The following is a 27,020-nucleotide window of genomic DNA, read 5'->3' as shown; positions in this document are numbered from 1 at the left end:
GAGTGTTCTACATAGCCTCGCTCCAGTAGAGTACAATGCACAAAATGTTCATACAACCATGTGAAACCGTCAGAATAGTCATTTTGTGGGATGTCGCTCAACTAAAACGTCACGTTGGATTGAAGGTCGGTCGTGTTGTCAAAGCGATGACCCTTCATGTGAACATGACGTTCGGTCGTATAACTGGAGAAAATATATTGAAGATTTAAACTGCAGCGGAAGTCTACACTCACTCATATATCAAAAGTGTTACTTAAAAATTTCATTTCTGTCGACTGAGTATTCTTCTTACATTTTTCGGAATTTGTATTCGTTTCTGAATAGTGGGACTTGAAGTGACATTTCACTGTAAATTATAATGTGTATATACTGTCACGTGACCTATGACTTCATATATACTTCTGAACATGTTCAACTTTTCATGCAATTTTATATCAGTCTCACAAGAAGTGTTATCATCATTATCATAATAATTATTGTGATATATGAATGAAATCTAACATTGCAAATATTTATATTTTTGTCCTCTGTTATTTTATCGTCAGTGACTGTTTCTTGTTGTTAACAACATGTCCTTGAATCACATTATCTTTGGTTTGTCGAGAGAAATTTTAAAACAATGTGCATTTGCTATCGTATTTTATATAAAAATTGTGCATTCCACCTCATTTACACTATCATTAATAATGAATACAGCGCTGAATAGCATAACAAGTATTGAAATCATACAGTGTAGGCTTTCACAGCCGGTATTGTCTTCACTTAAAACTTCCGGGCTGATAGGCCGTGGTCGAAGTATAAAACTCTCCCCTGACGTTTCGTCTCCCGCAGCCCGGAAGTCTTAAGTGTAGAAATTACTGAAATATTGCCTCTCCCCCTTCCCCCCGTTAAAGAAATATCCAGGTGAGCCTTCTGTTTTCGGGTTCTGGTTCGTCGACCATGAACAGGGATTGCTTCACAGTGATATTGAAAACGCTCGAGGTGTTAGGCATGATTCCGGAGGGAACAGATTGTAGAAATCCACGGGAACCCGTTTCATCCCCGTTACAGAGCTTCGAAAATAGGGGGTCCAATCAGCCGGTAACCTCCCTCTCTCCCCCTTAGCCCTCCTCTACCACCTAACAGAACTTATCACTCTCTCAAATACTGAAATCTTACTGATTCAGAAGAATAACGAAGATCTTAAGTAATAAGAACCAACAGATGAGTGATCTCTATGTATAGCTCAGGTGACCTAAATTCGCTGGACTTCTTTTTCTGTAGACATTTCAGAAATGTTGTTTATTAATCAGATAAGGACTAAGTTGCCACGATACATACAAGTGTGAAAATAATATTAAATGAATAACGCTTTTCCAATGTGCTGCAAAATTATATTTACTTATTCCTGGCCCCAGTTCTAGACCAAATATAATTTTGCAGAACATTTGGAAAGTGTTTCCTGTTTAATATTGTTCTCACCTTCTCACGCTTCTCTAGTATTGCCCCCCTTTCATGTCCTTGGACTCTTCAGCATAACTTGCAGATAACATTTCAGTCCGTGTTTCATCTCTGATAATTTCAGAATACCAAAGAGTATGAAAGATGTCTACATTGTATCCATGTCGGTATGCGTGACGAAAGTTCTGTTTTATGCATTGCTTTTGTCGGACGTTGCACCACCTGGCCACCAACTCACGTCTCTGTAGCGTTAATGTGAGTTTTTCAGAATGATCGCTGGCGCCAAGGAGTCGAACGTGGAGAGGATGCTGTACAAACGGAAGTGGTGGGTAGAGAAGAATGAAAGTAGCAAATAATCCTAATAAACATAGTTATATGCACAGGTGAAGTTATACCGATGTTTGCAATACTGTTAATGTTTCATGCTACTTTTGTTTCGAAACATCGAAAGTGAGGCAAAAATTTCAAAGTGACGAACCTTGTTTAATTATCATCGTTCTGGATATCTTTTAAGTTCTGATAAATAGCGTTTCGACAGCAGGTAACTAGGAAGGGAACTCCAGGCAACATTGCTCAAAGCTTTTTCTGAATTTATAAGTGCCGTAAACGTTGACAATTATCTAATTCTTGTCTGTATTGTTACCTGTGAGCCTTCCTCTGAGTTTCATAATGTACAGTGGTGTAGATGGCGATAAACGATATTCAGAGGTTTACCGGGAGGCAACGGTCCTCGTATTTTCGAAACTCAGCAGCAGAATTTGACAATGTTCGGGACATGGTTTCCAGCTATCAATGTGCTCCTCTGGGTGCCTCATTCAACACCTCCTAGTTATTCGGTATCATTTCGAAACACCGGCTATATCGAACAAAAGTGTCGCTGTCTGACCCTTTCATTTGCGGGAAATTTAAATGTTAAAAACTTGAATAAATCTCATTGATTTGTATGAAGGACACCTGTGAAAGAGCTTAAAAAAGAACCAGAAGGTGAGAAATGTGGTCGGTAGACGCCGGAGCGGAACGTGGAAGGATGTGGAGCGCGAGCGGCGGCGCGCCTGCGGCGGTCCTGCAACAGCCGCTAGTTATAGGCCGGCGGAGCGGAAGGAGTGCCTGACCTAGCGTGAGCTTCTCCCCGGAGTCGGGCGGCAGCGTGAAGCCCAGCAGCGCCATGCTCGAGATGAGCACGCACGGCACGATCAGGTTGAAGAAGTAGTACAGCGTGCGCCGCCGGATCTGGATCGTGAACGTCACGTCCACGTACGGCTCCGGGCAGCACTGGTACACGATCGTGTTCTTCTTCCCGGGCATACCTGTACAAACAGACACGTCACTCATTTCATGAAATCACACTTTCTACCTTATTTAGAGTTACAACGGGCGATCAAAAAGTTTGCGTTTGAGGGCATTCGTGCAGCGTATATGCGACGTAGCGCGCCTTGATGCGGGTGTACACGGAGGTGACAAAAGTCGCAGGATACCTCCTGACACCGTGTCGGACCTACTTTCTCCCGGCGTAGTGCAGGCGCTCGACATGGCGTGGACTCAAGTCGGTGGAAGTCCCGCGTAGAAATACTGAGATATACTGCCTCTGCAGCCGTCCACAATTGTGAAACTGTTGCCTGTGCAGGATTTTGTGGACAAAGTGACCCTGTAACACCGAAATTGCAGGATGCATGGCATCTGCTATCGATTTATAACTTTTTTTGAACTGTATGAAATATTTGTAATTTAAGTACTTTCTTTTAATAAGTAAGGACATTGCTTCACAGTATGTGTACATTTAGGTAAAAGTCTATTCACGTTTCATTGTATTTATCCGTGTTTCACTGTGAAACTTATAAGCTCTGGGAAAAAGCCAAAGGAATTGTTATTTGTATAAACTAGCAACGATTCCAAAGGATTGGAAAAGGGCACTGGTCAAGAAGGGACGTCGAACAGATGTGCAGAACTATAGACCTATATCTCTAACGTCGATCAGTTGTAGAATTTTGGAACACGTATTATGTTCGAGTATAATGACTTTTCTGGAGACCAGAAATCTACTCTGTAGGAATCAGCATGGGTTTCGAAAAAGACGATCGTGTGAAACCCAGCTCGCGCTATTCGTCCACGAGACTCAGACGGCCATAGACACTGGTTCCCAGGTAGATGCCGTGTTTCTTGACTTCCGCAAGGCGTTCGATACAGTTCCCTACAGTCGTTTAATGAACAAAGTAAGAGCATATGGACTATCAGACCAATTGTGTGATTGGATTGAAGAGTTCCTAGATAACAGAACACAGCATGCCATTCTCAATGCAGAGAAGTCTTCCGAAGTAAGAGTGATTTCGGGTGTGCCACAGGGGAGTGTCGTAGGACCGTTGCTATTCACAATATACATAAATGACCTTGTGGATGACATCGGAAGTTCACTGAGGCTTTTTGCGGGTGATGCTGTGGTATATCGAGAGGTTTTAACAGTGGAAAATTGTACTGAAATGCAGGAGGATCTGCAGCGAATCGACGCATGGTGCAGGGAATGGCAATTGAATCTCAATGTAGACAAGCGTAATGTGCTTCGAATACATAGAAAGAAAGATCCCATATCATTTAGCTATAATATAGCAGGTCAGCAACTGGAAGCAGTTAATTCCATAAATTATCTAGGAATACGCATTAGGAGTGATTTAAAATGGAATGATCACATAAAGTTGATCGTCGGTAAAGCAGATGCCAGACTGAGATTCACTGGAAGAATCCCAAGGAAATGCAATCCGAAAACAAAGGAAGTAGGTTACAGCACGCTTGTTCGCCCACTGCTTGAATACTGCTCAGCAGTGTGGGATCCGTACCAGATAGGGTTGACAGAAGAGATAGAGAAGATCCAACGGAGAGCAGCGCGCTTCGTTACAGGATCATTTAGTAATCGCGAAAGCGTTACGCAGATGATAGATAAACTCCAGTGGAAGACTCTGCAGGAGAGACGCTCAGTAGCTCGGTACGGGCTTTTGTTAAAGTTTCGAGAACATACCTTCACCGAGGAGTCAAGCAGTATATTACTCCCTCCTACGTATATCTCGCGAAGAGACCATGAGGATAAAATCAGAGAGATTAAAGCCCACACAGAAGCATACCGACAATCCTTCTTTCCACGAACAATACGAGACTGGAATAAAAGGGAGAACCGATAGAGGTACTCAAGGTACCCTCCGCCACACACCGTCAGGTGGCTTGCGGAGTATGGATGTAGATGTAGATGTAGATGTAGATGTAGATAATAGCAGTGCTTGTGCGTTGTAAAATCTTTGTTTTGGGAGTTGTTGCGCAGAGCGCGCAGAGAGTGGGGGACACGGGTTCCAGCGCCTGTAGTGTGCGGAATTGTGGTGTTAACGCTCTCGCAGTAGAGAGTACCATTTTCGGTGGCATCACTGCAACACAGATTCGTCGTCGGCTCCGAGTTCGTCGTAGGCACAGCACTGAAGTATTACTGTTCATTGTTAGAAAGTATTAACGGCTAACCCAGCAGCACAACTGAATGTGATTTGATTGACAAGATTTATTTAAATAATCATCAGCTAAACTCAGGGCGTCTGCGTTCTCTTTGCCCACAGACATTGTTACCAAGCAGAATCCTTGTTCCTTTTTTTCCTAATATACTAACTGAGTGTGATACGAATCAAATTGAATAGTTACAGCCAGTTTATTAATGAATAAATTCTCTTTTAAGAATTTTAGCCTGTCTATTTTCAGTTAACTGTTGTGCAACAGAGGCTTCAGTATATGACTAAAGTAAAGCAATTTAATTTTTCACGTTTGAGAATCAATCATTGGAAAAAATCCAAATCTAAAGAAATGCACAAATTAAGCGCGCAGAAGTTTTATTTATTTTACATATAGCTTGGAGCTCATGCCCGTTTGGTTTGGTACGTATTCTAGTATTTAATTCCGTTCAAGTCTGTAAAAAAGGCTCAGTTGTTCAGACAATAATATGAAATCCAATTTGAAAAATAAGTAAGACAAAGTAAAAAGTGCTTGCTTTTTTTCTAAATTTCTTTGATGAAGTTGTGTTGAGGTCACGTAAAGAAGTTCAGTACTAACATACAGTTTAATTGCATATTTTCAAATCATTACTCGACTGCCTTTTTCAAAATTTAATGCCAAACATAACAACCTTTAGTTACCACGTCAGTGTTTACTAGTGCATGTTTTTCTTTCCCATCATCTTGTACAGGATTTTGGATGTAAATTGCCCTAGTGGGCTGGCGACCGTTAATTATTTCCTTTTCGTTTATTAGTGTAACTTTTGCATTCATGATCAGTGATATCCCTTTTCTGTCCAGTGTTGTCCGTGAGTGAATTCACAAAATAACTTTCATTTTTCCAAATTATAGCCCTGTTCGGTTTAATTACTTTTTATTTTGAGTAGACTTTCCATCAGAAGGGTCGGTTGTACTCTTTCCTCCTACTTATCGGTATCGCTTTTCGGGAAAGATAGCCTTATGCAATTAGAAAAATCCATTAGGCATACAAGCGATCCACGGTCATATTTTATATCGCAAGCAGGATAGGCCGATTAGTAAGAGGGAGGTTACAACCCCTTGACTATGTCCTATAAATTTCCGATGGGATTCATTTCGGGCGATCTGAATGCCCAAATCATTCACTCGAATTGTCCGGAAAGTTCTTCAAACCAGTAGCGAACAAATGTAGGCCGGTGAGATGGTACATTGCCATCCATATAATTGGCTTCGTTATTTGGAAACGTGACGCCCACGAACGGCTGCAAATGCTCTGCAAGTAACTGCCCATAGCCATTTCCAGTCAATGATCGGTTCAGTTGGACCAGAGGGTACAGACCTTTACCCGGAAACACAGTGAACACCATTATGGAACCACCACCAGCATGCACAGTGCCTTATTGACAACCTAGGTCCGTGGCTTCGTGGGGTCTGAGCCACACTCGAACCACGCCATCAGTTCTTACCAACTGAAATCGAGACTCATCTGATCAGGCCACGATTTTACAATCATCTAGGTTCCACCCGCTATGGTGACGAGCGCAGGAGGGTCACTCAAGGCGATGTCGTGCTGTTAGCAAACGTACTCATGTCGGTGGTCTGCTTTGTTTTTGTTTTGTTTTAGGGCGACGCAACCACGTCAAAACTATAGAACCCGAAGACAGAGAGGAGTTAAAAACGACTACACGTCAATCCTAGTTGACATAAGAGAAGACAGCTAAAAATAGGGACTTGGAGATAGGACTACAAAAGATAACATACAGAAGCGGAGGTCCAAAACTAAAAATTAAATGGCCTTCTCCATATTGCTGTGACGGATAAAAAGTAAAACGCAATCGACAACCCACGCGTCGTTTGCTAAAACGGCCGATAATTCAGACGGAACGCCCAAGCGGAAAAGTAAACTGTCAAAAAATAGACATTCCGTCAGGAAGTGGCGGACAGTTAAAACTTGGGCGCAATGTGTACAAAGTGTTGGGGGAGCGCCACTTATTAAATGACGATGGTTAGAAAGGCAGTGCCCAATACGCAACCTAGTTACAATGACCTCCTCCCGGCGGGAAGGCCACGAGATCGTCCAAGCTGCTGGGAGAGGCTTAATAATCCTGAGCTTATTCCCACGAAGGGAGGACCGATAGCGATGTCAAAGGTACACCACCTCTTGACAGATGGCAACACAGAGATCTTTTTAAGGGAATATAGGAAGTAGTGGGCTGAGGTACGAGGACTGCAGCCTTGGCAGCGGCGTCAGCAGCCTCGTCTTCTGGCAGACCGACGTGACCAGGGAGCCACAGTAACTTCACAGTGACTCCACAAAGAGTGAGAAAGTGACAGTTTTGCTGGACCTGTTGCAATAAGAGATAGGCGGTGTACAGCGCAAATACACTTTGAAAGGCGCTGAGAGAGTCTGAGCAGAGGAGACAATTGAAAAGTCTGTGTCGCCGGCTGTACTTCGTGGCTTGATACAGGGCGAAGAGCTCGGCTGTAAGTACTAAGCAGTGAGCCGGAGGCCGATATCTAAAGACGTGGGCGCCAATGACAAGGAACACCCGACACCACAGTCAGTCCGAGAGCCATCAGTGTACACGAAGGTACTATTGCGAAATTCCATGCGGAGATCGTGAAACTAAAGGCGATAGACTGAAGCCGGAGTAGTGTCCTTAGGAAGCGAATAAAGGCCAAGGTTAACACGGGCCACTTCACGAAGCCAAGGTGGTAAAGGGTTCACACCCACCGGGAAAGTTGCAGGTAATGTGAAGTTAAGCTGCCGGAGCAAGAGCCGAAAGCGAAATCCAGGAGCTAACAGAGAAGAGGAACGCGCCCCATGCTGGCGATCAAAGGAGTCATCGAAGAAGGAGACAAAGGATGGGTAAGCTGCTGAGAATTTTTCTGGGTTGTATGGCCGTGTTCCATGTAACTCTTCAATCCCTGGCGTTTCGTCCAAGAGCTCCATGGACCACGGCCATACAACCCGGAAAAATTCTCAGTAGCTGAAACATCCGGTCGAGAAAGTCTTCATTGTACGATTAAAGAACGGGTGACCACGCATGGAAGATAAACGGTATGCATACCTGCTGAGGAGAAAGTCGCAGCGGTAGGACAGTGGTAGTTCAGCAGCTTCAGCATACAGATTCTCAACCGGGCTAGTGTAAAAGGCGCCAGTGGCCAAACGGATGCCACGATGGTGAATGGTGTTGAGACGGCAGACGCATAAACGAAGCACCCCTAGTCGAGTTTTGAACGGACAAGGGACCGACACAAACGGAGGAAGATGGTTCGATCGGCACCCCAGGAATTACCATTGCGGACACGTAGGACAACGAGGGACCGCATCGGTGGTCTGCTGCCATAGCCGTTAACACCAAATTTCGCCGCACTGTCCTAACGGATACGTTCGTCGTACGTCCCACATTGGCTTCTGCCGTTATTTCACGAAGTGTTGCTTGTTTGTTAGCAATGACAACTCTTCGCAAACGTTGCTTCTCTCGGTCACTGAGCTGTGCGTGGTGAGAGGTAATGTCTTACATCTGGTATTCTTAGAACACTATTGACACTGTGGATCGCGCAATACTGAATTCTTTAACGATTTCAGAAATGGAATGTCCAGTGCATTTGGCTTAAGGACCATTCTGCTTTCAAAGCCTGTTGATTCCGGTCGTGCGGCCGAAATCACGTTGCAGTCTTTTTCATAGGTATCAACTAAGTGCAAATGACAGCTCCGCCAGTATAATGTCCTTATATACCTTGTGCATGTGATACACTACTGGCCATTAAAACTGCTACACCACGAAGAAATGCAGATGATAAACGGGAATTCATTGGACGAATGTATTATACTAGAACTGACATGTGATTACATTTTCACGCAATTTGGGTGCATAGATCCCAGAACAACCAACTCTGCCGTAATAACGGCCTTGATACGCCTGGGTATTGAGTCAAACAGAGCTTGGATGGCGTGTACAGGTACAGCTTCCCATGCAGCTTCATCACGATACCACAGTTCATCAAGAGTAGCGACTGGCGTATTGTGACAAGTGAGTTGCTCGTCCACCATTGACCAGACGTTTTCAATCGGTGAGAGATATGGAGAATGTGCTGGCCAGGGTAGCAGTCGAACATTTTCTGTATCCAGAAAGGCCCGTACAGGACCTGCAACATGCGGTCGTGCATTATCCTGCCGAAATGTAGGGTTTCGCAGGGATCGAATGAAGGGTGGAGCCATATGTCGTAACACATCTCAAATGTAACGTCCACTGTTGAAAGTGCAGTCAATGCGAACAAGAGGTGACCTAGACGTGTAACCTATGACACCCCATACCATCACGCGGGGTGATACGCCAGTATGGCGATGACGAATACACACTTCCAATGTGCGTTCACAGCGATGTCGCCAAACACGGATGTGACCACCATGATGCTGTAAACAGAACCTGGATTCATCCGAAAAAATGACGTTTTGCCATTCGTGCACCCAGGTTCGTCGTTGAGTACACCATTGCAGGCACTCCTGTCTGTGATGCAGCGTCAAGGATAACCGCATCCATGGTCTCCGACCTGATAGTCCGTGCTGCTGCATACGTCGTCGGACTGTTCGTGCAGATGGTTCTTGTCTTGCAGACGTCCCGATCTGTTGACTCATAGATCGAGACGTGGCTGCACGATCCGTTACAGCCATGCGGATAAGATGCCTGTCATCTCGACTGCTAGTGATACGAGGCCGTTGGGATCTAGCACGGCGTTCCGTATTACCCTCCTGAACCCACCGATTCCATATTCCGCTAACAGTCATTGGATCTCGACCAACGCGAGCAGGAATATCGCGATACGATAAACCTTTATCAAAGTCGGAAACGTGATGCTGCGCATTTCTGCTCCTTACACGAGGCATCACAACAACGTTTCACCAGACAACGCCGGTCAACTGCTGTTTGTGTATGAGAAATCGGTTGGAAACTTTCCTCATGTCAGCACGTTGTAGGTGTCGCCAACCTTCTGTGGATGCTCTGAAAAGCTAATCACTTGCATATCACAGCATCTTCTTACTGTTGGTTAAATTTCGCGTCTGTAGCGCATCTTCGTGGTGTAGCAATTTTAATGACCAGTAGTGTACTCCCGGCTCCTGTATATGTGCGTATCGCTAACTCATGACCTCAGTGTATAAGCACCAACATCTAGGCAAGGGTTTGGTGTGACATTCGTGCGTTTCCTACGTGCGTGCGCAAATCTGGAAACGTGGACTATGGCGACATTATTACCAAACGCGTCCAAACAGAACCAACATGCTATTACTATTGTTTTGGCTGCTGAGGGACAAACACCTGCAGACAACCATCGAAGAATGAAGAGAGTGTATGGAGCAGCAGGTATGTCGAGAAGCACCGTTGTCTAATAGTGCGCCATGTTCCGTGCGGTGTATCTGCTCCACGACAACGCAAGTCCCCATTTGTAAAAGTTACGCCAACTCAAGTGAAAGACATTTGAGCACGCGCCCTATAGTTCTGATCTCTCCACTTCCGGTTGACTCCTTCGGTCCCTTAAAAAAGTCCTTGAATGGTCGACGATTCCTGTCATTCTTGTCGGACGGGGATGCGCAGCAGGCAGTTCTGGACTTCTTCACACAGAGGGACATGGTGTTTTGCCAAACGTGTATCTTCAACCTTGTGAGTCGGTAGGGTGATTGCCTCAATACTCACAACGATTTTGCCAGACTGGCATACCGATTTTGGACTGTACGACCTTCGACCGGAATGTTTTTCATCGCCCATTATATAACAGGACAGAAGGGGCAGGGGAAGATACGGTAGCCAGCGAGACGGATGTTTAAATGAAAGTTCCGCCATTTGGCTGTATAGATTGTTTATTCCGTTGTATAGTCATGAATCGGCCTTCGGCCATTTTAAAGTGCCACAGTATTACGCACGATAAGACTTCTGTAAACGAAGTCATCGTCGAACACAGAAGACTGATCATACTTAACAATGTGGTACACGAAAACTGCCAAAGGGGGAAATCATGATTGTGCAGTAGCATAAACAACCTATATATACAAATGACTGAACTTTTATTTGAACAGTATTATATTATAGTGGCCACGAACTATGGAAAGATTATTAACGAAATGAATGCTGAGTCGGGGAGTGGTGACACCAGGTGAGGATACAGGACACACTTTTTTTAACGTCTCTTTCTCTCTCTCTCTCTCTCCCCCTCTCTCTCTCGCTCGCCCCTCCCCGCAAGTATAATTTGCCATCATCCCCACCACATGACGGCAGCACAGATGCCGTAGGCTTTAATAGCAGTAATGGAATACATTTAAAATACTATAATATAATGAAATATTTAATGTTTTAAGACAACAACTTATTTGGATTTAGCGCTTAGTACATCGCTTTAGCATGTAACGTAAGAGAAATTGCGAGTCAGGGAAATATGGTATATGAGAAGCATATATTTGAAAATTTGAGAAAAACTTGTGTTACGCAATCAATTCAAGAACAGTGATAACAACAAATTCTGTCGTCTTTGACATTATCATAATTTACACAATATAAAATTGAAGCGTGTTCTCAAAATTATCAGTATTCCGACATTGCAGTGCCGGTGCTATTCCGAATTAAGATGCAATGTTCCTTTGGATATGCATGCAGACTGTAGCGACCACAGCCGTTATGAAATATATGAAATGTATTCGCAGTTTCAAGTTCATCATTGAGCCATTTTTTTTTCTTTACACAGGACAGGTAACTTTCAGACCGAAAACGTTTAGCTACCGTGCCGGCACCAATCGGCTATCGGAGCGCAACTCACGGCCAGACCCTAACTTCAGTGTGTCGTCAGCCATGGGTCTACATGCATGTCCGAAGGAACATTACATCTTAATCCGGAATAACGCTGCAATATCTTATTTATTCGTCGACACCGGGCAAGTGACTCTGAAGCAAAGTGTCTCCCCTGTACGGGAATATACATAATGGATGTACGAGTACAGGTTGTAGACAAATGTTCAATGACAAACTGAAGTTCAGGTAACCTGATGGTAAGGTGGCCGCTCGCAATAAGCGGGAAATCCGGGTTCGAATCCCGGTCCGGCGCAAATTTTCGCTGTCGTAATTCCATTATACAACTGATGCTAGTCCATATTCGCAGCTGCGAATACATCTCACGTATTAACAGTACTACGAGTGTGATCTTACGTCTACAGCCTACGCCTATAGAAAAAGGGAAGGAAAGCTCCATAGTTCTGACCTCAGACGGGCCAATCTGGACCGACCGACAGACCGCCACCTCACTCTCAGCCAGTGGCGTTATGTGGAAGGGCGCAGGGCCAGCACACCGCTCTCTCAACCACCGTCGGCCCTGTACAGCTTTTAGCCGTTGTTTCCCATCCAAGTACACTAATGGCCATTAAAATTGCTACACCACGAAGATGACGTGCTACAGATTCGAAATTTAACCGACAGTAAGAAGATGCTGTGATATGCAAATGATTAGCTTTCCAGAGCATTCACAGAAGGTTGGCGCCGGTGGCGACACCTACAACGTGCTGATATGAGGAAAGTTTCCAACCGATTTCTCATACACAAACAGCAATTGACCGGCGTTGCCTGGTGAAACGTTGTTGTGATGCCTCGTGTAAGGAAGACAAATGCGTACCATCACGTTTCCGACTTTGATAAAGGTCGGATTGTAGCCTATCGCGATTGCGGTTTAACGTATCGCGATATTCCTGCTCGCGTTGGTCGAGATCCAATGACTGTTAGCAGAATATGGAATCGGTGGGTTCAGGATAGTAATACGGAAAGCCGTGCTGGATCTCAACAGCCTCGTATCACTAGCAGTCGAGATGACAGGCATCTTATCCGCATGGCTTTAACGGATCGTGCAACCACGTCTCGATCCCTGAGTCAACAGATGGGGACGTTTGCAAGACAATAACCATCTGCACGAACAGTTCGACGACGTTTGCAGCAGCATGGACTATCAGCTCGGAGACCATGGCTGCGGTTACACTTGACACTGCATCACAGACAGGAGCGCCTGCATTGGTGTACTCAAGGGCGAACCTGGATGCAAGAATGGCAAAACGTCATTTTTTCGGATGAATCCAGGTCCTGTTTACAGCATCATGATGGTCACATCCGTTTTTGGCGACATCGCGGTGAACGCACGTTGGAAGCGTGTATTCGTCATCGCCATATTGGCGTATCACCCGGCGTGATGGTATGGGGTGCCATTGGATACACGTCTCGGTCACCTCTTCTTCGCATTGACGGCAATTTGAACAGTGGACATTACATTTCAGATGTGTTACGACCCGTGGCTCTACCCTTCATTCGATCCCTGCGAAACCCTACATTTCAGCGGGATAATGCACGACCGCATGTTGCAGGTCCTGTACGGGCCTTTCTGGATACAGAAAATGTTCGACTGCTACCCTGGCCAGCACATTCTCTAGATCTCTCACCAATTGAAAACGTCTGGTCAATAGTGGTCGGGTAGCCGGCCGAAGTGGCCGTGCGGTTAAAGGCGCTGCAGTCTGGAACCGCAAGACCGCTACGGTCGCAGGTTCGTATCCTGCCTCGGGCATGGATGTTTGTGATGTCCTTAGGTTAGTTAGGTTTAACTAGTTCTAAGTTCTAGGGGACTAATGACCTCAGCAGTTGAGTCCCATAGTGCTCAGAGCCATTTGAACCAATAGTGGTCGGGTAACTGACTTCTCACAATACGCCAGTCACTACTCTTGATGAACTGTGGTATCGTGTTGAAGCTGCATGGGCAGCTATACCTATACACGCCATCCAAGCTCTGTTTGACTCAATGTCCAGGCGTATCAAGGCCGTTATTACGGCCAGGGGTACTGATTTCTCAGGTTATATGCATCCAAATTGCGTGAAAATGTAATCACATGTAAGTTCTAGTATAATATATTTGTCCAATGAATACCCGTTTATCATCTGCATTTCTTTTTGGTGTAGCAATTTTAATGGCCAGTAGTGTAGCTCCTAAATCGGCTTCATGGCTGAGAGGGCCCTGTTCCAGTTCTCTCACCTAAGAATAATCCCTGGCCGTACCGGAAACTGAACTAGGGTCCTTGGCGCCGCTGTCATCCGTGCCGGCCATTTTTTTTTTTTTTTTTGTATCTGTACCTTTGTTGTGTTTTCTCCCGTAGGAATTGCGAAGGCAATATTAGACTAATGACAGCGCACACAGAGGTGTTTTAAGCAATCGTTCTTCCCCCACTCCACACGCGAATGCAACATAAAGAATCTCTAATAACTGACTCAGTGGGAAATACCATTTGCTATGCACCTCAGAATGGTTTGCAGCGTATTGATGTGAATGTAGATGCAGGGCGATGAAAGGTACTTCTGCACATTTCGTCAGATGATAAATTTAATCAAAACAAATTTCATTAGACAAGAAAGTATGGGTCACAGGGGTTGGTAATTTTTGAATACGACGTAGTCCTTGGAAGTTCGCAGTGCCTGAAAGACAGGGATTTTAAGTTTGATGCTCTGAAATGTAACTAATTTTTATGCCTTGCTTTGGAGGGCAGGATTTGTTTCTGTATACATCTCATGAACAGTGCCGAATATCATTTTCTTACATAAGAATATCGTTCTTGTATTTTACCATCGTCAAGAAGATCCTGCACTAATATGCAGCCTGCTTCTTGTCACCTGAACTTCTACAGAAGGGATATTTTGAACGTTTTCAGTGAGAAATAGTAAAAACCTTCTCAGCTAATGCATGGACCCACCTGCTGCTCTCTCCGATAACAAGCTACTAACTGGTTATTACAAGAGTGTCGTGAGATGAGCAGTTTCACATCGTTAATTGTGTTTACTAAAGTGACCTACTGTACAAAGAAGAATGCTTCAAAAGGCCTAAAAGGCACACCGAGGCGGACGCTAACACTCAAGGGGCAGTTATTCGTTGCTGTCAGCAGTTGTCTTGTGTAAACTATTGGGCACAACTGTTTGATTGTCTAGGCTTTACTGCTTCCAAGGTTGTGTGAAGAGAACATTTCTTTTTCAAACTGTGCTTTTACAAATGCTTCAAGGCGTTCTAGTTTACATCTGTACATACTCATCGTTCCATGGGGATTCAGGTGGAGACGTTGAGAGATGAATCGGAGTACGAATATCTGTTGGCTAACTACCAAGATCACCAGATCCGATGGCACTATACTATTTTCCGTAGCTCCACGTGGAGAATATGGTGTGTTCCAAATCTTCGACGACAGTTTAGGATGTGTATGAATATTAAGAGCACAAATAGGGCACCAATCCTAAGCAAAGAACGTGAAACAGAAAGGTGGAAGGAGTATGGAAAGGGTCTATACAAGGGAGATGTACTTGAGGGCAATATTATAGAAATGAAAGAGGGGGCAGATGAAGATGAGATGTGGGATACGATAATTCGAGAATTCGACGGAGCAATGAAAGACCTAAATCTAAAGCGGGCTCCGGAAGTAGACTACATTCCGTCAGAACTATTGATAGGCTTGAGAGAGCCAACCATGACAAAAATCTTCCACCTGGTGTGCAAGATGTATGAGACAGGCAAAATATCCTCAGATTTCCAGGAGAATATAATAATTGCAACTCCAAAGAAAGCAGGTGCTCCCAGGTGTGAATATTACCGAACTGTCAGTTTAATAAGTCATGGTTCCAAAGCACAAACACTCATTCTTTACAGAAAAATGTAAAAACTGGTAGAAGTTGGCCTCGGGGAAGATCAAGTTGAATTCCAAAGAAAGGTAGGAACATGCGAGGCAATACTGTCCCTACGACTTATCTTAGAAGATAGATTACGGAAAGACAGTTCTTCGTTTATACCATTTACAGACTTAAAGAAAGCTTTTGACAGTGTTGACTGGAATACTCTCTTTGAAATTCTTAGAGATAGCAAGAGTAAAATAAAGGGAGGGAAAGGCTATTAACTTGTACGGAAGCCAGATGGCAATTACAAGAGTCGAGGGACATGAGAGGAATGCAGTGGTTGAGGAGGGAACGAGACGGGGTTGTAGCCACCCCGATGTTATTCAGTCTGTACATTGAAGAAGCAGTAAAGGAAACCAAAGAAAAATTTGGAATAGGAATCGAAGTCCAGGGAGAAGAAACAAAAACTTTGAGGTTTGCTGATGACATTGTAATTCTGTCACAGATAGCAATAGACCTGGATGAGCAGTTGAATGGAATGGATAGTGTCTTGAAAGGAGGATATAAGATGAACATCAATAAAAGCAAAACAAGGATAATGGAATGTAGTAAAATGAAATCAGGTAACTGTGAGGAAATTAGATTAATAAACGGGACAAGTAAAGCAGGAGTTTCACTATTTGGGTCTCAAAATAACTGATAATGGCCGAAGTAGAGACGATCTAAAATTTGGCAATGGCATTTAAAGCGTTTCATAAGAAGAGAAATTTATCAACAGCGAATATAGATTTAAGTGTCAGGAAGTCTTTTTTGAAAGTTCATGTATGGAGTGTAGCCATGTATGGAAGTCGAACATGGACGATAAAAAGTTTAGACGAGAAGAGAGTAGAAGCTTTTGGAATGCGGTGATACAGATAAATGCTGAAGACTAAATGGGTAGATCACGTAACTACTAAGGAGGTACTTAATAGAATTGGGGAGAAAAGAAGTCTGCGGCACAACCTGACCTATAAGAATGGATAGGTTGATAGAACACTCTCTAAGACATCAAGGGATCGCCAATTTAGTACTGGAGAAACTGTGGGAGGTAAAAGTCGTAGAGGGAGATTAAGAGATTAATATAGTAGGCAGATTTAGAAGGATGTAAATTACAGTAGTTATTGGGAAATGAAGAGGCTTGCACAGGATAGAGTAGCATGGAGAGCTACATCAAAGCAATCCTCGGATTGAAGGCCACAACAACAGTCTCTAACTTAAACATTAAGTCCACCTTTCGTTATACAAACTAAGCTCCTGATTTACACCCGAATTTAAGCGTATGAAGAAAACTGGGAACTACACATAGAAACTATTGGAAAATATTTTTATAATATGTTAGTAATACAATAGGTTTTATGTAGATGGATATGAGGTGCCTTGGATTCAACACCAACAAAAACGATATTAAAAAAATCATGTTGAGGCACCCTCTTGTACTCGAAACTACGTCTCGGCGGATGCCGTTACGTGGAGTAGGACTTCCTCGAAAAAAATAAAGTGACATCATTACTTTTTCGTTCATTTGCATGTATGGAGGCATAGCACACACAGAAAACGCACATCAAAGTACCATAGAACGTCCCTGGGGCAGCCAAAACGAAATTGCATAGGCCACTGATAAAGTGTAGTGTCTTGCGGCAATAGTGTTTTCTGTATTTGAAGGGGAACAACCATCTAACAATCCATGGTGATCAGGAAATGTATTGCGGACTCATTTCCTGATCAGCAAGGATTGTTAAAGCGTTGTTCTTGTACTGGAGATAGCACCGCTCTGTGCATGTTCAAGATCTGATCGAGACACTTCCAAGAAAACTTATAATCTAATAGCTTTAACCGACATACATTACAAGCCCACGGAAAGGAAAAAAAAGTGTTTGATTTTGTAATCTGTTTATTGAAGTGCTTTGGATACACAATATTTTTGGCTTTTCTGACTGGCGCGTACAGGGTTAAGTCAGACAGTTGCCCAACGCTTGAGCAAGCCACATACAGTTTTCCATGTGATAAGCATAGATTTTCCAAATTTAGTCCACAGATTTGTAGTTACTGTCCTTGCACCTTGCTAATGATCATTCCAAATGGGCGTCACATCGGAGACTTCAAGCGTTTGAACTCGAGTGGCATATCGTTGGGACACGATAGGAACATTTTGTATTTTTTGTTGCTTTGTTCTTAATAGCAACTCTCGGAAAGTTCTTGACAGATTGATTTGAAATTTTGACACGAAGTTGCATTAGCGTATGCCCGTAGTTTTGTATATATTTTTTAATACATCTGCGAAATGTGTTGCAAATAGCTTAGGTAGTACAGAAGTAATAAAACAAAACGTCATGCCTGACGCAGCAGTTTCTTACGCATCTCAGTGTTTATGATGTCATATCTCCTGAACTGTGTCGTAGAGTTATAGAAAAATGCCGGCAAAGTTAGTGATATATATGGCTACTGTAGGCAGAATAAGTTGTGAACAGAGTTGGTAGCAACAAAATAATATAATAAAACGTCATGCCTGATGCAGCAGCTTTCGGCATGTACAACGAAAGTGTAGTAAGCGATAACTTTTTCCTACTTTCATCATTTTGTGGGTGGTGTCATGGAGAAAAATTTTCACAAAGAGTTGAAATTATAAATTATGTATAGTTTGCTGCCAGTCGCTAAGTGCTCTCATTCCCAAACAGTGGATGCATAAAACTGGGTATTTCCCTGACCGGTGCGTCGTACTATTGTTGTTCTTTTGGGCTAGGAACTTTCGCGGACGTACGGAGAACAACTCATTAAAGTTTCATCTCATTCAGATGAATGGCTTAGGAACACAAAGGACACAAACTTACGAAGAAACATCCATTTTTATTTATGTACATTGTCAGTTCTAAGAATTTAAATCGGTCAACTCCACTGACTGTTTGACACCTTCGGACAGAAAAAATCTCTTTCACGGGAGTTATGTGTTAGAACCTGTATGTATTCAGTTTTGTTGTAGTTAAGCGTTAATCTATTCTCTCCGGCTTCCCCATTATCGAAACTATTTACATTACGTTACACTTGTGTCATATTGCTATATACACAGATAATATTGTTTGAATTTTGTTTCATTTTTGGTTGCACATCATTGTGTATACTCCCATCAAAAAAGTTTTACATCACCCCGGTTCCCAGAACTCCTGAAGATAGACGTTGACTGTGGATATTGTATCACAGACACAGTCCCTTTGACTGTTCAAAGATGTCACTAAACCCGCCCAAAGATGTAAACAACCATGCAAGAGCAGCGCCTGTTAGACGGGGTCCGACAGCCGATCAGTTCCAGTCATTCCACCAGGAAGGAGGTACATGGCTCGTGTTGTCTGTAATTCAACGATGCTTAGACGGCCAACACCGCGGTTCGATCGCGCTCGCATCGTTACTTTGTGCCAGCAAGGGCTCTCAACAAGGGGCGTTTCGGAGTGAACCAAAGCGATGTCATGCCTCACTCAGGCCGCCCAAGGGCTACTACTGACAACGACGCCACCATGTTGAATAATGCTTTTCGTGCAGCCACAGGACGTCGTGTCACGACTCAAACTATGCGCAATAGGCTGCATGATGCGCAACTTCACTCCTGACGTCCATAGCGAGGTCCATCTTTGCAACCAAGACACCATGCAGCGCGGTACAGATGGGCCCAACAACATGCCGAATGGACCGCTCAGGATTGGCATCACGTTCTCCTAACCGATGAGTGTCGCATATGAATTCAACCAGACAATCGTCGGAGACGTGTTTAGAGGCAACCCGGTCAGTCTGAACGCCTTAGGCACACTGTCCAGCGACTGCAGCAAGGCGGAGGTTCCCTGATGCTTTGGGGTGGCATTATGTGGGGCCGACGTACGTCGCTGATAGTCGTGGAAGCCGTAACGGCTGTACGATACGTGAATGCCATCCTCCGACCAATAGTGCAACCATATCCGCAGCATATTGGCGAAACAATCGCCTTCATGGACAATTCGCGCCCCCATCGTGCACATCTTGTGAATGACTTCCTCTGGGATAACGACATCGGTCGACTAGAGTCGCCAGCATGTTCTCCAGGCATGAACCACATCGAACATCTCTGGGATGGATTGAAAAGGGCTGTTTATAGACGACGTGATCCGCCAACCATTCTGAGGGATCTACGGCGAATCGGCGTTGAGGAGTGGGACAATCTGGACCAACAATACCTTGATGAACTTGTGGATAGTATGCCACGACGAATACAGGCATGCATCAATGCAAGAGGACGTGCTACTGGGTATTAGAGGGACCGGTGTGTACAGCATTCTGGACCACCACCTCTGAAGTTCGCGCTGTATGGTGGTACAACATGCAATGTGTGGTTTTCATGAGCAGTAAAAAGAACGGAGATGATGTTTATGTTGATCTCTATTCAAATTTTCTGTACAGGTTCTGGAACTATCAGAACCGTGGTGATGCAAAACTTTTTTTGATATATATATATATATATATATATATATATATATATATATATATATATATATATATATATATATCAAAAAAAGTTTTGCATCACCACGGATATATATATATATATATATATATATATATATATATATATATATATAATCCCATTATGTTCCAACTTAAGCAAAAGTATTCTATGGTCCACACAATCGAATACTTGCATCAACTAGGATGTGACGAACATTTTTCCATACTTACCTATGAGGTACCACTCGCCGTTGGTGATGAAGTCGGAGAGGTCCCCGCCCTCTTCCGAGTTGAGCACCAGGTCGAGCTGCACAGAGTAAAAACAGTCAGCAACTAACTGCCAGTGCTGGCGAATCGAGGCGCATGCTGCGTGCATTACATGCTGCGGGGATCCGCACCTAGCTTTGCGCGTATGCTCGCCGCGGTTGCTCACCCTGATTAGTGCACTCGCCAGGAGTGACTTCAAGAAAAATTCTTGTGTTTTAGTTGCAACAAAATGACTATGGCACATGTATGGCCCATGCATCTGGTACTTGATGTGAAAGGTGTAAGAACCGGGCAGAGTCGTGCAGCTGTAACAACATGAATTTGTCTTCGGAAGGTGCGCACTTCAAGTCCTAGCCTGGCCATCCTCCTGAAACCTTCCGTAGTTTGCCTAATCACTGAACGCGAATTTGGAGATGGTACTTACAAAATGCTGTGAATGGTATTCTTCTCGATCTGTTAGAAATGTCAAAGAAATAACGTTATTCTACAGAAGAAAACTGAGTGGCCAAATTTCGCAAGAAAGGTTGTTCCATATGAAGATGTGCCAAGTGTGACAACTTAGTGTTGTAGATAGATGTGGCATTTGGCACAAATGTAGACACGAAATCTGAGCAGCCTGTTCCAGACAGATGTTTAGTGAAATGACATTACGTCGCGAGTTGACGGACTTTGAACGCGGGACACATTAGTCGTAACATATCGGAGATTATGCAATTAAGATTTACGAGGTCAACACAGTCTTAAGTGTATCTTACATAGATCGCAAAGATAAAGTTTCTACCCGCGGAAATCGCCACACGGGACTACCGTAAGTGTTGGATGAACGGACGACACATCGCGTCCGCAGAGACAAAGGGGGCAACTATAACTGAGTCATTCATTTCCAAAGTTCCTTTTTGTTCAAAGTTTACATGTACAAATATGACTGATTCCTGAGTGGAACCGTAAAGTCACAGAGTTTGCATTCTGCTCACCAGTTTGCGTTACCAGAGCAATGCTTAGACAAAATGGCGACAAAGCAAGAAAAGAGGTTTTGTATGTTGGAATACGCAAGATGGCCGGCCGCGGTGGCTGAGCGGTTCTAGGCGCTTCAGTCCGGGACCGCACGACTGATACGGTCGCAGGTTCGAATCCTGACTCGGGCATGGATGTGTGTGATGTCCTTAGGTTGGTTAGGTTTAAGTCGTTCTAAGTTCTAGGGGACTTATGACCTCAGATGTTAAGTCCCATAGTGCTCAGAGCCATTTGAACCATTTGAATACGCGAGATGTTTATCTGTTATAACTGTGCAGCGTGCATTCAGAAGGAATTATAGGAAACAACCGTTATATAAACAGAGCATTGTGTGTTGGTGTCGACAATTTAGGGAGACTGACTCTCTGTACAGGCCGACAGCCTTGCCGCAGTGGTAACACCGGTTCCCGTCAGATCACCGAAGTTAAGCGCTGTCGGGCTGAGCTATCACTTGGATGGGTGACCATCCGGTTTGCCGATCGATTTTGGCAAGCGGGATGCACTCAGCCCTTGTCACGTCAACTGAGGAGCTACTTGATTGAGAAGTAGCGCCTCCGGTCTCGGAAACTGACATACGGCCGGGAGAACGGTGTGTTGCCATATGCTCCTCCACATCCGCACGCAGTGACGCCTATGGTCTGAGGATGACACGGTGGCCGGTCGGTAACGTTGGGCTTTCCTGGCCAATTCGGGAGGAGTTTAGTTTAGATTGTCTGTATGGACAGAAAAGTACCAGTCGACTAAGTGTGCCAGATTTAACCGTAGAGAGGGCGAGGGAAAATGTCGTATACAGTTAAAAAAAAAATCAGTTACCTGCGCAAACCGCGCACTTGCATTACCGCAGCAAACGATGTGGAATATTTTGTGTCGGCAGTTATATTTACACCGTGTCGTCTGCAACTCGGCGCATTTAGTTCTGCATCTCAATTCAGGAAGCACATGGGTATGTACATTTCGCCTCCTAGTTGATATTAAGTAACAAAGCAACCTTCAATGTATCAGCCAAGGTTAGTCGGTATGATGTGAGAGTGTGCGGCATTCAACATCCTCATGAAATTATGGTGCATGAGCGAGATTCTGTGAGAAGACTGTGGCGGTTATCTCTTGCCTTGGTATGTTGCAGCTGGTGTTGTTTCCGCAACTGATTGGTGATTCGGTGATTCCGTCTTCCATCTAGACATTGCACCCTCTCATTTGAGCATTTATGCTCGTCGCTACCTAAATGAAGACCTTCCGTATTGCTGGGTAGGACATAGTGCAGAAGATTGACGGGCTCTGTTCTCTTGCCATTCCCCTCTCCCATACCCAACGACGCCCCCCCCCCCCCCCCCCCCCCGTCAGCCCGGCTGATTGGTAGCCTGACACAACGCTTTAAGACCTCTTCCTTTGAGGGTACAGTAAGGACCTTATTTATGTACTGTGAAGAACATTTGAACAGCTCAGAGAAAGCATAAACGCTGCTGTGATGACCATCGACCGGATGTTGCTAGATACGGTATGGAACGAACTCGACCACGACGTGTACGTTTGTCATATGAACAGTGGGGCACTCATAAAACACTTGAAGAATGAAAAATGCGAACTTAGTGAGTTTACAGTTTCATTCATGCATCAATCATATTTAGACATGTAATGCTTTGGAAAACATAGAGTGAGTCACTTATAGTGGCCCTGTGCTATAGGGCGTCAGGAACCGCTTTCTACCCGAAGTGTATGCAGACAAAAAGGTAAGATGTCTGAAATACTGCTCCGATGTAAGAGAGAGCCTGATGCCATAGTCAGATCAGGATAAATAAAATAAAAAAAAAAACCACATGCACCGTATTGGTTACAGCAGCCGCCTACCATCCCGTGTCCCTATGCTTACACTTCGACACAGAGGCCAACGACTGGCATGGACTCGCGAACATCGTTACTGACTCATGAAAATAATGACGGCTTGTAGCACGGCTCAATGAATCCTGCTTTCAGTTGCCTCGAGGTAATGAACGCTAATGAGTGTGGCGTATGCCCCATGAAGCTACAGATTCTGCGTGTCAAGAAAGCCGTGTGCAGACAGGATGTGGGTCTGTTGTGACATAGGTTGTGTCCGTATGGGCGCAGTTAGGCTCTATTCTCTGGCTCACGGACAGGTGCACGTTATGTGGAAATCCTTGCAGACCATCTACACCCTATTTTGGCGTTAGAGTACTCGTGACAGAGAACCCAAGTTTCACAAGAGAATGCGACATGTCACAGCGATTTTCTTGCAAGCAGGTAGCTTGATAAACATTCAAGTGAAACAACGACATTGACTTTGCCTCTAGAGCTCTCAATCTTAACACAAGCGAGCATTTGGGGGATTCAGTAAATAGCCTCGTACCTCGATGAACCCAGCACCAATTACGATGAATAAATGTAGATAGTAATCCAAATTCCGTGGACTACTATCTCTCGAGAATGATTCTAACACCTCGTAAATTCCATTCCTCGAGGTGTTACAGCAGTTTCGAGGACTCAAGGGGGAGCGCTCGATACTAACTTCCCATGTCACTCGGCCACTCACAAGTGTAATATCGATATTTATAAAAGGATAATATACTTTCGATGGATCATCAAAGTCGATACTTTCCCCGGTACCTCGGGATTTCACTATTCTATTTCCTACATACTCTTTCTGGACATTGAATATGATTAATCACTTTATTTTAAACGCCCTTTCAAATAAACGTTTTAAAACGAAGATTCCTTAAGTATTTTCTGTATCACATTAATATACAGCATCTCATCTATAAGGCGAGTACTTAATTGTTTTCAATGTATTAATTTTATTTCTAATGAATTTAGTTTGACTATAGTGAGTGAGTTAGCGCTTAGATTTTTATGAAAACATTTCTGGGGGCGGTGTAGCAGTATTTGTAGCGACGGATCGACAGAAGACTTGCGAATTTTGCAACTGTTGTGAAGAAGTGCAGTTCCCACTCTTCTCCGTACCGGAGGTCGCTAACACATACCTATGCGGTGGCGCTCTAAGACAGTTTGAATTTTGATCGTGGAACAAGTTTTCATGGTCGGTATTTCGTCGTCAAGGAGAAGAGAGGTGCTGGCGAACACTTCCTGGTTAATAGACTTTGCGCAAATTTCCTGGTATAATTCCAAACCTCTCCACGGTGACTAATGCAGCGTTGTTTAAGGATGAATCGCCTGTCTCTTGGTACCGTTCAGAGGCGCGGATCCCTTGGTTTATCGAGTGTAGTAAGCTACGTGCGGCCACCATGATCAAATCTCCCATATTTTTCGCCTTATCAACAGTACAAACACAACTCTAAATTCCACACCCTCTGAGCGCAGTCACCTACATCCAACAGATACGCAAGAGGGAAGAAAACCTTCAACATTAGGCAGCTGAACTTACCGTCACTGTTCTCCCAGCTAACAATGCCATATGACTTGTCTTTAATTTCAATAATATGTTTTCAAAACGAATTTATCTCTGTAATGAACGTACCATTTCAACTGAGAATTATTTGTGAGATCTTCTTGTTGTTTCTGATCACCATCTAGTTTAGGAAACCACGTTCCAGGTACGCCGGCTCACGCCGGGACTATTCAAGAAACGTAATGTGCTGGGTTTAAAGCTGATTCACAACATTCGCGTGCGGTGCACGATTCCCTGGATCGATTTTCTCCTGGTGTGAATTAACAATACGAGATAAGCACAGTCTTGCGAAGATGCCCTGTTAAATAAGGGACTGCAGCTGTATCCTCATATGGGAAATATGTACATGAAGTGAAATGGACTCTACGGTACAAGTGCTTTTATCTATACAAGGCGAATTGTTCACAGAGGCCAACCACTGATCTTGTTTATGTAGGGCATCCCAAAGGTACTGATAAGTACAACTGTAAGTTTGTGCAAGACCTTTCACTCTCATATTGTATCAAAGTAGATTGAAGGAACTCCATGGGTACGGAGTATTTTACTTCATTCCTATTAAGCCATGTGGGATGGAGACGAAAGGTATAGGCGCGCTTTGAACCATCCTACTACGCGTGACATATTAATACACATCTATACTTCGTAAGTCAACTAACAGAATGTGACGGAAGGTACTTCTCGTATTCGTGAATGGTGCCCGCGAAGAACAGCTGTCGGTAATACTCCACATGAGCTCAAAAGCTTCCGTTTTTCTTGTCAGTATCTCTGAGCGAGGTGGTACAGTGGTAAGACACAGCCGCTGTAAATGGGAGGATAGCGGTTCATTCCCCGTCCAGAATTCTCGCTTCAGATTATCCGGGATTTTCCTAAATAGTTTAAGGCTAAAGCCGAGGTTGATCATTTGAAAAGGACGTGGCCAGTTTTATTAACCAACTCACGTTTTCTCTCCGTCCCTAACGAAACCGTCGTCCATGGGATCTTTCTTCCTACCGTCATGACCATTTCAAAAGGTGTGTATGGGAAGAAGTAGTATACTCGCTGAATTTTCCCTAGCGTTCATGTATCCCAATAGCTTCCCAACTAGCTCTCAATAGCATTTACGTGATGATGAATCCCTGTTATTTTTAGCTTAGATAATAATAGTCATGTACAAGACTGACAAAGGTAGTTCAAAAAGTAATGAATTTTAATTTTTTTTGTAACTCGACTGTACGTCGTCACGCTTGCTGCAGCTCAATTAAATGGAGGGGAAAGTCTTCATCTGCTCGTCTTTCACGTACGGGCTTCATGTGGTTATAGTTTTATCCTGTCTGTAGGCTCCGTCGAAGCTTAAAAGTGCAGTATCCTGTCGTAAGAGCTGTGGCATCAGATTCTGTGCGGGACTCGAATAGTCAGCTATGGAGATGGTAGCCATGATCCAGCAACTGTTCAGAGGCCAACGCATTTCAAAAACTACTGTTCTGAGATGATACAACTGTTTCAAATACCGTTGACATAGTGGGGGAAACGAATCCCGTATCCCAGGCAGACCGCCCATCGAAGGCAGAAAGAAGGACTACATGCGACGTGTGCGTGATGTGTTGAATTCAGACCGGCGGGTTCGAATGTTCACCGACTCGGTTAGAATTGATAAAATGACTGTTCACGCCAGCATTTCCCAGACTTTGCAATGAGAAGAAGACCACCTCGTCCCAAAAGTTACGACAGACGCAATGTAACAGACTAGGAATATTTTTACAGTACGATAACAGGCGAAGGAATGTTTGTTTTTGAGAACGACAACGAGACAAATCTCATTAAAGACAAATCTCATTAAAAAATTTTCAAGGGGGAGATCAAAGGCCAAAGCACGCTCATCGTCTTCTTCGATGCCAAGGGTGTGCTCCGCCACGAATTTGAACCTGAGGGACTGACCATCACAGGTGCCTCCTATGTGGAATTGCTGGGAAGATTCATGGGAAGGGTCAACCGAATAAGGCGGGCCTTTGCCGCCAGCTGAAATACGGATCATGACAATGGACCAAGCCACATCTCATTTGTTGTCAACAATTACCTTGCACGGAACGACGCTGCTACGCTTCCCCAGTCCCCAACAGTGCCAACATGGCCCTGGAGGACTTTCCCAGATCCACCGAGCGAAGACAACACTCAAGGGATAACACCACAAGACCGTAGCGGTGATTTAAGCTGCTTCGACGTACTGCTGGAGGGACATTC

General features: G+C 44.1%; 1 protein-coding gene across 1 annotated transcript in view; it reads right to left on the bottom strand.

Moving 5' to 3' along the window:
• The window catches only part of LOC126263383 (neuronal acetylcholine receptor subunit alpha-7), a 316,056-nt gene that overhangs the window by 102,555 nt on the left and 186,481 nt on the right, over positions 1-27,020 (bottom strand). Inside the window, exons 5-6 of the mRNA XM_049960476.1 lie at positions 20,336-20,411; positions 2,553-2,747 (exon numbers count right to left, since the gene is read on the bottom strand). Of these exons, the coding sequence (XP_049816433.1) occupies positions 2,553-2,747; positions 20,336-20,411 (271 nt within the window). The remainder of the gene's footprint in view (positions 1-2,552; positions 2,748-20,335; positions 20,412-27,020) is intronic.

The sequence above is a fragment of the Schistocerca nitens genome, chromosome 6 (assembly GCF_023898315.1).
Source record: "Schistocerca nitens isolate TAMUIC-IGC-003100 chromosome 6, iqSchNite1.1, whole genome shotgun sequence".
NCBI lineage: Eukaryota > Metazoa > Arthropoda > Insecta > Orthoptera > Acrididae > Schistocerca > Schistocerca nitens.
Note: the sequence above shows the minus strand (reverse complement) of the source record. Positions and strands in the feature narration are given on the sequence as shown.